The sequence below is a fragment of the Acomys minous genome (genome assembly GCF_964271855.1).
Source record: "Acomys minous genome assembly, chromosome: 15".
In the NCBI taxonomy this organism is placed as follows: Eukaryota; Metazoa; Chordata; class Mammalia; order Rodentia; family Muridae; genus Acomys; species Acomys minous.
This window is the reverse complement of record NC_140497.1, coordinates 85,818,598-85,832,001: the sequence shown is the minus strand read 5'-3', so window position 1 is coordinate 85,832,001 and position 13,404 is coordinate 85,818,598. Positions and strand designations below refer to the sequence as shown.

General features: G+C 44.0%; 1 protein-coding gene across 5 annotated transcripts in view; it reads left to right on the top strand.

The window, feature by feature from the left end:
- The window catches only part of MSRB3 (methionine sulfoxide reductase B3), a 120,567-nt gene that overhangs the window by 59,904 nt on the left and 47,259 nt on the right, over window positions 1–13,404 (top strand). For all 5 annotated transcript variants that reach the window (XM_084759874.1, XM_084759872.1, XM_084759875.1 and 2 more), the window contains one exon: window positions 12,688–12,716. In XM_084759874.1, coding sequence (XP_084616000.1) covers window positions 12,688–12,716 — 29 coding nt within the window. The remainder of the gene's footprint in view (window positions 1–12,687; window positions 12,717–13,404) is intronic.

Sequence of the window (13,404 nt, the reverse complement as noted above, 5' to 3'; positions counted from 1 at the left end):
TCCCCAAGCCCCGTGTTTGCATTTTCTTTGGCATCACTCAGGCATTTATTCTCATCTTCTTTCTCTTTAATTTCATTGTGTCTTCTTTAAACCCCTCGGATTCATTCAAGTGTATAACTATTGTCTTAAATTCTGTTTCCTGCATTTATCTAGATAATTTTTATTGGTAAACATTCATATGGGACTGGTTTTTGGAGAGAAGGCACCAGCTTGATCTTCCGAGACCTGGCCATGAGGACTCCTTTTGTTAGTTCTAAGCCTGCCCTGGAAGGACCAGGTCTCTGCAGAAGAGAGATGTGCAGACAGGCTTGCCCTAGAGCTTGGCAATGGCTTGGGTGGAATGAAGTCAGGCGGACAGAGGGACAGGGATTTTCTTCCTGCCCAAGCCTAGAGTGTGGGGTAGATCCAGCGAGGTGGAAAAGTTAGGCTGGATGGGGAGGAGCTGTGGGTTGGGGGGATAGGTAGGTCGGTTCCTGTTGAGATGGGTTGCAGGGATGGCAGGGGAAGCTAGGGCAGGCCAGGGCACTGGCTGTGGGACGGAGCCTAGTTCTGGTGGGTTGGGGAGGGTGTGTGGTTGGGGAGGGTCAGGGACAGTCACTGGGTTAGACTCTGGAGAAGTGTAGGAGGTCCTGCTCAGTGGAGAGGTTGGACACACTGCAGAAGGGGCTTGTAGGTGGTGGCAGGTAAGACAAGAGTTTGGCCGTGGGCAGTCAGGGATGGACAGGTTAGGCTGGAGGCACTGAATACAGCACCTGGTGAGATCTGGTGGGCTGGGGGAGCGTTTTCACCTGTTTTTAAAAAGTTTTCTTCAATTTATTCTTCAGCGGCAAGATTTGTTTTGATTTTGTATTTTTAAAATATTCTATGCTGGTGAACATATTTTTGTAAGTATAGTTACTCTTTGTGTGTGTGTGTGTGTGTGTGTGTGTGTGTGTGTGTACGCACATGCATGCCACAGATCAGCTTTGGCTGTCATTCTTCAGGTATCAGCTACCTTATCTTGTGAGACAGGAACTGGCCTCGGGTTCACCAAGTGTCAGACCGTGCTTGTCGTCCAGCGGATCCAAGAGATCTGCCTGTTTCCATCTCCCTGTTGCTTGTGTTACAAGCATGACCCACCACGCCCAGCTAATTTATGTGGCTTCTAGGGATGAAACTCAAGTCCCCATGCTTGCTGGGCAGGCATGTCAGTGACTGAGCCACGTTCCTGGCCCTTGTTGGTGTGTCGTTGTCGTTGTCGTTGTCATCATCTCAGCTTCCTGGCTGGATTTCTTTTTTTTTTTCTTTTATTAATTTATTCTTGTTACATCTCAATGGTTATCCCATCCCTTGTATCCTCCCATTCTTCCCTCCCTCCCATTTTCCCCTTATTCCCCTCCCCTATGACTGTTCCTGAGGGGGATTACCTCCCCCTGTATATGCTCATAGGGTATCAAGTCTCTTCTTGGTAGCCTGCTGTCCTTCCTCTGAGTGCCACCAGGTCTCCCCCTCCAGGGGACATGGTCAAAGGTGAGGCACCAGAAAGACTCAAATGGTATATACTCACTTATATCTGCATATTAGCCCAAGGGGCATGTCCCACGAAAGCCTTCACTTACGAGGAAACTGAGACAGAGGGGAGGACTTTCTATTGGGACTCTAGATGAGAGAAGCATGGGAGAATGGCAAAGTAGAAGGATCCAGAGGGTCCTAAAAACCTACAAGAAGAACATTATGATAGGCAGATTTGGGCCCAGGGGTCCCGCTCAAACTAAGGCACCAGCCAAGGACAATACAGGTGGTAAACCTTAAACCCCTACTCAGATCTAGCCAATGGACAGAACACTCTCCACAGTAGAGTGGAGAGAGGGATATTACTTCCTGGCTGGATTTCTTACTCCTCTCCTCTCCTGAGTTGTGCCCCTGGTTTCTCGGAATTGCCTCATGATGTTTTGCATGTCTTGCTGAGTTTTCCTGGGCTCATTATTTTGAACTCTTCTCAGGCGTTGAGTTAGATCTCTTGTTCCTTGGAGTCTGTTGCTGGAGAGCTGTGTTCCTTTGAGGCCGCTGTGTCACGTCTTTAACGTCTCTCCCGACTGTGGCCAGTGGCAGGTTAAACTACTCAAGCTTTATTTTTAACTATCTTCTCTTGGCCTCTATTTTCATCACTATTTCAAACTTTCCTCCTTCCTTCAGATTGTATTTCATCTTCTAGTATCATTCTTGGGTCCTGGTCTCAGAAACTTAAGGGAAACTGGCAAAGGATGAACCACCATTGGTCAGATTTGTATTTATATTTTAAAACACTTTATTTTTTTATATAAACTGTTGGTCATGCTCAAATAGCAATAACTTAAAACAACAATTGAGGGCTTAATGTATGCTAAACTTTATGCTAATAACTTTAGAACCCTTCAATAACAAAAATCAGAGGCCACACAGGCTGTGTGGAGTTCAGGAAACACTGGGAGTAGGGCCAAAACTCGGATCTGCCCCCCTCCCCTCCCTGCCTTCTCTTCGTGGCCCCTGTGTTACAGCGAGTTTTGACTGGTTAGTCTTTCTTACTTAACAGGTCACCATCTGGCAGCTCTAGCAGGTAGTGCAGGTGTTAATTAGTGCCAATTTTCTGATGATGGCCGAATAGCTGTGCTTGGATGTTAAAGTAAAGAAAGCTGTGATTAAGGTGTAAAGAAGCAGGTGAACTTCACAACTTTCACACTCTGCTGAGTGCAGCTGAGTAATGTATTTAATCTCTAAAGGCTGGCACTCTCCATGTTTGTAAGGCACGGATAAGGTCCACAGGACAGGGGTGATGCCCACAGGACAAGGGCTTTTGAGATTAAATGATGTCTTAGGAATAGAAAAGAAATCAATATGAGCATGAAACGTTGCTATTAAGACAGTATCGGGGGTTATTCTAATATTTAGCTGGCAAATTGTTCATCAATGGGAAGGGAGGGGCTGTGCTTGGAGTCAAAGCCAGGGTTGAGTAAGTGCTGCCTCAGAGTTGTGGAAATTTTATTCTGTTCATTGGGAAACCAATTTCACATTGGGGTTGTTGATGAGGAAGGGTGGTAATTTGCTGCAGGAGATTGATGAGAAAGAGGTTGACCTATGTGTCCAAAATATAGAGACTCTAGGACAACCTAGGAAACAATAGATCCTGGTCTTTCAGAAATTGGCCAATCTACATACAAGATAGTCTATGGTTTGGCACGAGACATCCATTTGAAAGTTAGCGGGCACAGTGGCCAATTCAGAAAAAGCCCACTTGATTGCCAGGGCATTTAAAACCATGCCGCATCGAAGAGGTGATTGAAGGTAGTAAAATCAAGTGCAAGCTTGCGAGGATAGTCATGGCCACATGAGCCTCATACAGCAACTTGCATGTCACAAAGTCTGTACCTTGCCCTGGCGGAGTTCTTTTTTTTTTTTTTTTTTTAACTGAGGTGGCTGTAGGTCTCCGAACTTGCTCTGTGTTTTGAAACATTCCTCTGTAATTTTAGAGTGTGGTTACCCTTCAGTGGGGATGAGTTTAAGGGAGATCTGATTTGAACAGTACCAACAGCAACTTAACACATACTGCAAAAGCACTCACCAAGAGATGAGAGTAGCTATCTGCTCCTTGTGAAACTGGTGCAAAAGCTCCTGCTGATGACTGATGTGAGGCAAGATGGTGAATGCAGTTTTGGAAGTCTGATAAACTTGAAGTTATAACCAAGAATATAGATCTTCTCTCTCTCTCTCTCTCTCTCTCTCTCTCTCTCTCTCTCTCTCTCTCTCTCTCTCTCACACACACACACACACACACACATCTATATTAGTGTTTCCTAAAATGTATTCTCTTGAATATTTATGTCATTATAATTATAATATTAGCTTTGCACAATTCTAGATCAATGAAATATTACTTTGTGTTCTGTGAAAAAAAAAAAAAAACCCTGGCCTCGCATTTAGGGGCAAATTGCTTACTGAGAAACCTGAACTAACCGGAATCAAATGAGTGCCAGCCTACAACACATGAATGCTCAGAGTAGAGTACAGTGAGCACTATTTTCAAAATCGTTTGGCTACAGAATCAGCCTCTTATTTGAAAACCATATTTTGAGGCTAGCATTTTTGATATTGTGAACTGCAAGATGCTGGAGTAGGCAGGATGTGTAAGGTTAGCACAAAGCCCAGTGCTAGAAGTACAGAGTCACAGAAGGTTAGGAAACACTGTGCAGATGCAGAGACACAGTGACACTTACTTGGATTGTCAGTATTGGAAAACCACTTCAGTAGAAGGGGATTCAAAAGTCAGGTGGCAAAGATGTTGGGATATGATCTAATATTCAAGCCATAGATGTAATTGGAGATGTTGTTGTAAAGGATTAGCTCAGAAAATGCAGTGGTCATAACTGGTTCAAGAGAGTTAAGGTAGCAAAGAGGGGCAAGACCCATCTGTCCCCTGCAGTGCTGGGGAAGGCAGACTCAAGGGAAAGCTCTTTCACCACCACCACCATGACCACCACGGCTACTACTACTACTACTTCTTCTTCTTCTTCTTCTTCTTCTTCTTCTTCTTCTTCTTCTTCTTCTTCTTCACCTCTTCCTCCCCCTCTTCCTTCTTGAAGAAAATGGTACAGAGGGATACACTGAAGGTGTTAGACATGAGAGAAAGCTTAAAGATTGTTTTTTTCTCCTGGGAATGCAAACTTTCTAGATGAATAGGATGTCTGCCCTATACTGAGTCCCTGTCCCTGCTCTCCCCTCCCCCACCTCTCCACCCCCCCCCCCCCCATAGAAATGTAGAAATGTTGCTGTAGAGTAGCACTTGCTTGGTGCTGGCAGCTCTTACTCCTATTGCTACTGTTTCCACCCACTGCTTCATACACTGTAGTGCATCCAACCAGGTACCTGTCTGCCTCATCGATACTGTATTTCATGATCACAAATTAGCTGGAAAGGAACTGATTCCTTCTGATGCTCATATCTTGCATTCACTGACTTGTATCAGAAACAAAATAGACTTTAAAAACTTCGTGGATTGGTTTGGCTTTTGGTGGCACCCAGTTGCAGGGTCTGTGCTGTGAGGAAAATTGGCATTATACTGCTAGGGCTTTGCACGTTTTACTCCCATGCATTTAGCTAAGTGTACAGTGTTAATGGCAATTGCATGACTCATAGTCTGCATAACCATAAATCATCGCTGCCGCCTCTGGTGTGCCTTCTTTGTGAATGTCCTGAAAGACCACCCAGAATGTGGAATTTATGTAGACTGCAAAGACTCATTCAAGTTGAGACACCGCGCACCACTGACTGACCAATTACACCTGCCTCCTTCAGAATGAACCCGCTACCCATTTGCTCTTCAAGGAGGTTCAAGCTATTGATCTTAAACTATAAAGGCCTTTTATGGGTTGAATTATGGCAATTTTATAGAAGACCTCCTCTTTCAAATAGAGTGCTTTGTACATAGTAAGCACTCCATAAATGCTCTCAACTATGACTTAATGCGTGTTCCGACCTCCCAGTGAACTCCTCTGCCTGGTTTCCAGATTGGTGGGACAGCTTCTGGAGTTGTGTCTTTCATATGTGTTTTGCTTGAGGCTTTGATGGAGTATAATTTTATTGACTACATGAAACTTGTCTTTTTATTGATAAGTCATTCCTGGTGGTTTTGCTGGCCAGCCCAAATCCCTGCGACCCGTGACCTGCTAGTGTTTGGCTCATGTTCTCAGAGACAACAGCTTTACAATAAAACAGTAGTTTTGATAAGTTCACTGAGAAAGTGATGAATACACACATATATATGTGTGTGTGTATACCCCGTATATACAGATACACACACACACACACACACACACACACACACACACACGTATGTTGGGTCTTTTCCAACAAATTTTTACTTGCTTGCAGTTTACTTCAGTATGCATCACAAAGATAACTTTATTACAGTGATATGGAAAATATTTTCCTTGTGAAATCTCATACAATGTGAGGGGAATTTCTTTTTTTCCCCATTGGGCAAAAAGTTACTTTGAAAATTAGTGACATATTGGGGCTGGAGAAATGGCTCAGAGGTTAAGAGCACTGACTGTTCTTCCAGAGGTCCTGAGTTCAAATCCCAGCAACCACATGTGGCTCACAACCATCTACAATGTGATCTAATGCCATCTTCTGGCCTGCAGGCAGAGCACTGTATACTTAATAAATAAATTTTAAAAAGAAAAAGAAAAAAAAATAGTGATATGAACAAGTTGGAATACTTAAGAAAGGCGCGAAGCTTTGCCATTGTAAATAGGAGAGGCTCACTTGGAAGAGCTCAGGATTGCCTGGAGAACTGAAGAACATGCATTTCCAAGCTCCGCTCTGCTTTTCAAAAGCTTGCTGTGCGCTGGAGAACTTTATGACCTCTGGACCCATGGACACACGCCTTTGGGGCTGGTGCTTCGGTGCTACACTGGGTCTTAGGATGGCGGAGAAACATTCCGCCTCTTCGTTTCACTCCCATAATAGTCACTAATTAAGAAAATGCCCTATAGTCATGACTAGAGTCTGCTGGAGGTTGGTCTGCTTGCTGCCCAAATGAGCAGACTCAGGAACCCCCAAATGCTTGTAACCTTACCCAAAACCTTGTTCCTGGTTGACCAATAAAAAAAACAAAAACAAAAAACATACCTGGGCAGGGCAAATGTGATAGGCGTGGCTAAGGTACTCAGGTTTTTGGGGTGTGTGAGTCTGTTCATTTGGGCAGTAACCAGACCAGACCGGGAACCATCAGGAGAAATGAACTGGGCCTAGGAGATGATTTAAAAGCAAGAATAAAGTGGGAAATCAGAATGGGGGAAAGTATACTAGTATGGAAGATTAGGATGGAGTAATTATTACACAGCATTGTGCTATAGGCTAATAAAATAGGTCCTGGTGTCTCTGTGTGGTCATTTGGGTATAAAGCTGGTTAAGGAGTAAATGCTGATTTTACTGAAATAACATTTCAATATTAAATATTAACAATCATTCAACAAGAGTCCAGCTTTACAGAGGCATTGTATTTGAAAAGAGGACCAGGGTGCTCTGCTTGTATGGAACCACTTAGGCGTGTGTCCTAGGTTCAACCACATAGGCACTCAGAGGCTGCTGCAGCTGTGGGCCAGTGGTGCCTTTATATTCTGAGTTGGCAGCAGAACTTGGCATCGCCTACATGGCACTGGCCTTGCAGGCATTTAGAATGCAGCATTGACAGGGTCCTGGGGCCTTGTGATAAGGTCGAAGAAAGCCTATGCATCCACACATTGTGTAGCAAGGTTGAATTCCCTGGGTGGAACACCAAGTGGGTGCTTGGTGGCTCAAGTTGCAGTAGAGAGCCCAGGATGTTGGAGATGTCAGGAACGTACAGGATCTGACAAGGAAAGCTGCAGGCTCACCACAGAGGCCTTGTGTGCCACAGATGGCAGAGCTGAAGGGACGAGGCCAGCCTAGCCTACTAGCAGTCAATGGTGCCACCCAGAGCCCTGGATGCTGAGCGTGGAGTGTCGCGGTGGCTGTTTGTCCTCCTTGGCTTCACTCTTACTGCCGTCCAGTGTTTTCTTCCTATGCCCCATTCCTCCCTTTTGGGATGGAAATGTGCCATCGGATAGCAGAAAGATGTCACTTTAAATATTATTATTTTACAGGGACTCATAGCTGTTTGCCTGTAGCTTCAGAAAACACAATGGGCTTTGGGGCCCTGAACAGTGGTTGGACTGTTAAGCCAGGAAGCTGAACTGAATGCATTTTGTATTATGAGATGGCCTCTAGGGGTTGGGGCAGAATGTTTTAGTTTGAGTATAAGGTGCCATCCATGGGCCTGCGTGTTTGGGCTCTTGGTCTCCAGCTGATGGTGTAGTTTGAGGGCTTTGTGGAACTTTTGAGAGTTAGGGCCTACTTGACTACCGTAGGCTGCTGGGGATGGGCTAATACCTGTTTTCAGCTCAAATGAGCTGCTTCCTGGATCTATCAAGGTGTGAAAACTCACGTTGAAGGCTCCCACTGATAATGGATAACGTGGCCGCAGCCTCCACTGTGGGTGTAACTCCTGAAGTGAGCTGCAGTAACCCTGCCAGACTCCATCAAGTATTTGTCCAAATCGAGAAAACCAGATAATGTGGAGTCACCTTACTTTCTATCTTTTTTAAAAAAAATTTGTTTTTCTAGTTACTTTCAATGCTGTTCTTATTTATATTATTTTTTCCTGTACAATTTCACACTGCAACCATGTAAGACTTAGCCAGACCAGTAGTTCTTTTTTGAAATATAATGCTGAGCTTATGTAGCTGAACCACTGTGGGCTGAGCTTATCGTAGGTTAATCCTATGTAGCTTTATTGCTTAGAAAAAACTTTTACTCGGCTTCTAGTAAGTTCTTGGCTCTTTTAGGATCACCTTAATCTATACAAAAGCTTTAAAAGTAAGTTTCTTACCTGACTCCATGGTAGCAAAGCAACCCTGGAGTGGTAATTCAGGTGTCTAACCTTTGGGGCTGCAAGATGCTGTGGCTGCCCTGAGCCGCATCTTTACACAGCGCCCTTTGAAGGCACGAAAGAGGCCAGAGCCTGGGGAAAGGGCCTTCCCTCACAATCACCTTTCTTCTCCTTTTAGTGAAGAATGACCTTTCCAAGAACACGCACTGAGAGGCTTTACCTTTTAGGACTCAGCCGAGCTAAGGGCTTAGCCTTGAATCAGTTATAGGCCCATGCACAAAAACCATTGCCGAAGTGGGCATGCCTTGGCACCTTTCAGAAACGAGGGAAAGAGAGAGGCTAGCTATCAGGTAGGCAATTAGTGGCCCCTACCATTGTTGAACTCCAGGTATTGAGTTCCAGGTATCAGCACAAAACAGTGTACGTATGTGTGGAAGTGTCACAGTGATGTTCACTAGTATGCGCAGTTAATATGTAATTAATAACGTAGATAAGAGAACCACTGAGATATGTTATAAAACAAACCCCATATAGACAGATACGTCGTAGAATTACAACTCTGAGAGTCACACAGAGGAGGAGGGTGTGGCAGTGCTATGGGGCATAGATTTAGCCTGGTCTGGTCACTTTTTTCTTCAGAAAGCTAACTATGAAGCTAACATGTGCAGAACGTTTCTGAGGCTGAGGAAGTTGTTGACTTCCTGATCCTCCTGCTTCAGCCTCCCAAGTTCTGTGCCACCACCCCACCCCACCCCATACCACCCCACCCCACCCCACACCACACCACATCCACCCCACCCCATACCACCCCACCCCACCCCACCCCACCCCATACCACCCCACCCCACCCCACCCCACCCCATACCACCCCACCCCACCCCACCCCACCCCACCCCGCATCTACTCAACCACCTCACCCCACCCCACACTACACCACACTATCGGGCATCAAATCCAGGTCTTCCTGTCAGCTGAGCTAACCCTCAGCCTCAACCCTCCCTTTTTACTTTGATACACACGGAATGTTCCCTGTAACTACAAAGTGGTAGCTCTGGGGGCTGCAGAGATGGCTCAGAGGTTAAGAGCACTGACTGCTCTTCTAGAGATCCTGAGTTCAATTCCCAGAAACCACATGGTGGCTCCCAACCACCCGTAGTGGAATCTGGTGTCCTCTTCTGGTGTGCGGGTGTACATGCAGGCTGAACACTGTATATATAATATGCAATAAATAAATCAATCTTAAAAAAAAGAAGAAAGTGGTAGCTCTTACCACTTTCCCCAGGAGCATACCACTTTCCCCAGTGACTAAATCTGCCTTCTCTCGAAGACCTGCAGTTTTATGATAAAAAGAACATATATGTTAAAAATTTACATTACTTTAAACACTTAAACAATAGTGGGATTTTCTAGTGTCAACCTTTTCTGATGATCTTCCTCCCCGCAGCCCCCAAATTCAAACATTTGTAAATGTTAGTGTAAGCCCTTCTGAGCTTTGGCTGTGGACACAGTCTGCCCACCAAGCTTTCATGAGCTGGAAATTGGTCCCCAGTGTGATGATGTTCAGCTTCTGGGTCTTTAAGAGGTGGGTCCCAGTAAGAAATAATTAGGTCACATGGTCACAGCGAGCCACAAAAGAGGTGCTAAACAGTGCGGAAATATTATCTCACCCGTGCAGATCTGTGTCTCTTTAGAACTTTGGAAAACAAAAAAAGGAGGAAGTAGGTTGGAAAGCACTCGTAGTCGGCACAAACTCTTTCCCTTGGTGACCCCAAAGGAAGCGACTAAATAAACCTGGCCTAGGCTGTGTGAGTATGTAGCCCAGGCAAAGAAGGGCATCTTTACGGATGTCGTGATTTTATCTGTTTTGTGCCCTGCTTTGTGATCTCTGGTATTCCAGCATCTAGAATAGCCACCACCAGAACTAACCCTGTGGAGGATGTGCTCAGAGTGGGTTGAACACCCTCGGCCTGCTCCTAGCCACGCCCCTGTCACTGTACATCCTCCTTCTCCGACCAGTGATTGCTTGTTCCTGTCTATACTTTGCTCACTTTCTCAGAATGTTCTTGAACAGAGACCATCAAAACATGCTATGATGCAGCATGTCCCAGCGGACTGCTTCTCTGGTTATGCGAGTGCCTAATCTCACAGAAATTTGAGTGAACTTATTCATGGGGCCAATCCTTCCTTCCCTCAAATCTGACCACATTCATTTTATGATCATGTTTTAATTATTAACAATGGTTTTGTTGTTGTTGTTGTTTGTTTTTTGTTTTTTGTTTTTTGTTTTTTTAGGTTTTTCAAGACAGGGTTTCTCTGTGTATCCTTGGCTGTCCTGGAGTCATTCTGTAGACCAGGCTGGCCTTGAGCTCACAGTGATCTGCCTGCCTCTGCCTCTCAACTGCTGGGATTAAAGGCATATGTCACTCCATCTGGCCACAACAATGTATTTTTTAATCTTTAATACTGTGTCTGAGGATTCTTAAAATGTTTTCTAGTGTTTAATTGAGGCCCAGGGGGACTAGTTTGTTTGTGAGAATATTTTATGTGCATTTTATGGGTATATATTACACATTGACTAGCTGTCTCAGGAGAAGATTCTCTGAAAGGTTTTTATCTTTTTTTTTTTTTTTGGACATAATTTTTCGTATCTCAAAATGTGTGTTTTATCAAGACCGTCATCATTGTAGTTTCCCTTGACAGACATCTGAGTACATAGACCAGGTGTGTCTAGATGCTGCGGCTAAAGAGGCTACTGAGGCGTGGCTGACGTCTAGGGAGGGAGTAGGTAAGGGAGCCAATAGAGTAACACAGAAGAGGCCTTGATTTGCCGTGAGGCGTGGTGTGGTCATGAAGCCAGGCTTTCCCAAGTCATAGAGCTGAAAGAATAAGATGAGCTTGCATTGGAGATGGGAGGGGGCATGGAAGAGAAGGACAGACAGAGATGAGCATTGGGTTGGGCAAGGGCGTTGGGTCTGCATTATAGAGGTGGTTGCTAAAGATGTGATTGGCCAGACCTCAGGTAGAACTAAAGGACAGAGTGCTTGCATGTGTGAGCCCTCACACTACACAGAGGACCAACTCTGTGGTTACATACATACACACTTACATCTGTATGTATATATGTGTGTGTATGTGTATATATATATATATATATATATATATATATATATATATATATATACATATTTCCATATATATACATATACACATATACCTATATATAAACTGCATATGAAAACTGTTGATATTGTTAAAAATAAGGTGAAATTTGAGAAGACCTGAGAAAACTAATTTTTGTGACCAAAGGAACCTCTTATTTTCCCGCTTCTTCTTTGAAGAGCTCTAATTTAGGTGAGGAAAGCCGCTGCTTCCAAAATGCTCCGCTACACTCTGGCATAGTTTCAAAGAAACCCTCTTCCCCAGTTAGCTAACCGCACCTCCACCGAGGGGCAAGCTCTTCTCCGTCGACGATGACGGCGACGACATAACGTCCTTAGCGGGACTCCCGCTGCTTGGTTCTTGTATCCCGCGGTGGCAGCTGTGCGCAGATACACCGTTGATTGTGAGCCTGTGATATAAATCCGACTGAGCATGCCCACTAATTGGTTTGGGAGCTCGCTATAGACAATGCTGTCTTACAGTGGTCTGTGTGGATAGGCGCAGTCACAGGGTTAGTTCTGCTTGAGAGCACATCAGCGGCATCTCGAGAGTAATTACCCAACAGCAGTTTCCCACAGCCGGAGCAAGGGCTTCAAAGGCTTCTGAGTTTACTACAGCCAGTATTAAACTATATCTGAAACATAATGTTCCCACAAGGACTCCGCTCTCTCTTCCTCCTGATTAAGTGTGTGGGGTTACTGAGTTCATGTGCTGTGTGCTAAGAACCTGCTGGAAAATTACTTGGTGTGAAGTAATTGAAAATCTTTAATAACCTGCAAAAATGCATAACTATGGATTGGATTGTTTTTATTGCTCTATAATATGATTGAAGTAAGTTTATCTTAAAGAAAGATTGGCTATTTGCGGGGGGGGGGGATGCCTTCTCTGAAAGAAAAGCAAACATTGAAAGTTATTATTTTGTTTGCTATGTAATCTGAATCACTATATGCATTCAGTTGAAATGGTTGAAATAAATATTTATGTTTACACTCAAGGAAATGATTTATTTCTTGACCATTATAGAGAAATCTATAATAACTACATCTCTCTATGCCAGATCTTTTACAATTTTTATATTAATTTTCCTTTTTTTTTCTTTGCAGGTCAGAAACCAAATTTGACTCGGGTTCAGGTATGTTTACATTAATAATGTTATCCTGAGTATTTTTTTTTTTTTACGTGATTCTCTGAAAAGCAATTCAACACATCTAGAGCCATTTTGACTTTAAACAGACTGAACAATCTCTTTTGAAGACACGAACCCCACATCAATGCAGGGCTGTGGGATACTTCAAATCACAATCTGAGATGTTCACGCTGGGATCTTTCATAGTTTTGAAATAAACATTAAATGCTCTCTAACTGCAGAGTTCCTTTTTAAATGCAGGGGTAGCTGTTGCGCATGCTCATTGCTCACAGCAGAATATTACTTTGTAAGTAGACAAAGCATCCTAAGTGGTTCGAGGAGCCTCTGCAAGTGATTTGGGGGCAGTAGGTACACTTTATTTGAACAGAGATGGAGATTGACGCTGTTGTGTTGTATTTATTGAGACAGGTTTTACCAACAGTGGTATTATCAGTGGCATTAGATGCTTTCCTGCTGTTAAGCATGGATGTAGTCCTGCAATGATCAGGATTGGCTGTATTCTTTACATCTTGCTAAGATCTGTGCACTGCAGAGTTCCCAGAGCTGCTTACAACTAAAACACAAAATTTGTCTCACATTGGGTACCAAGGATTATGCCATTTGATGGCCTGTTAATACATCACCATTAGTTTTCAATCCGAATAGATTTTCAGGGAAAAAAAATGTATATAAC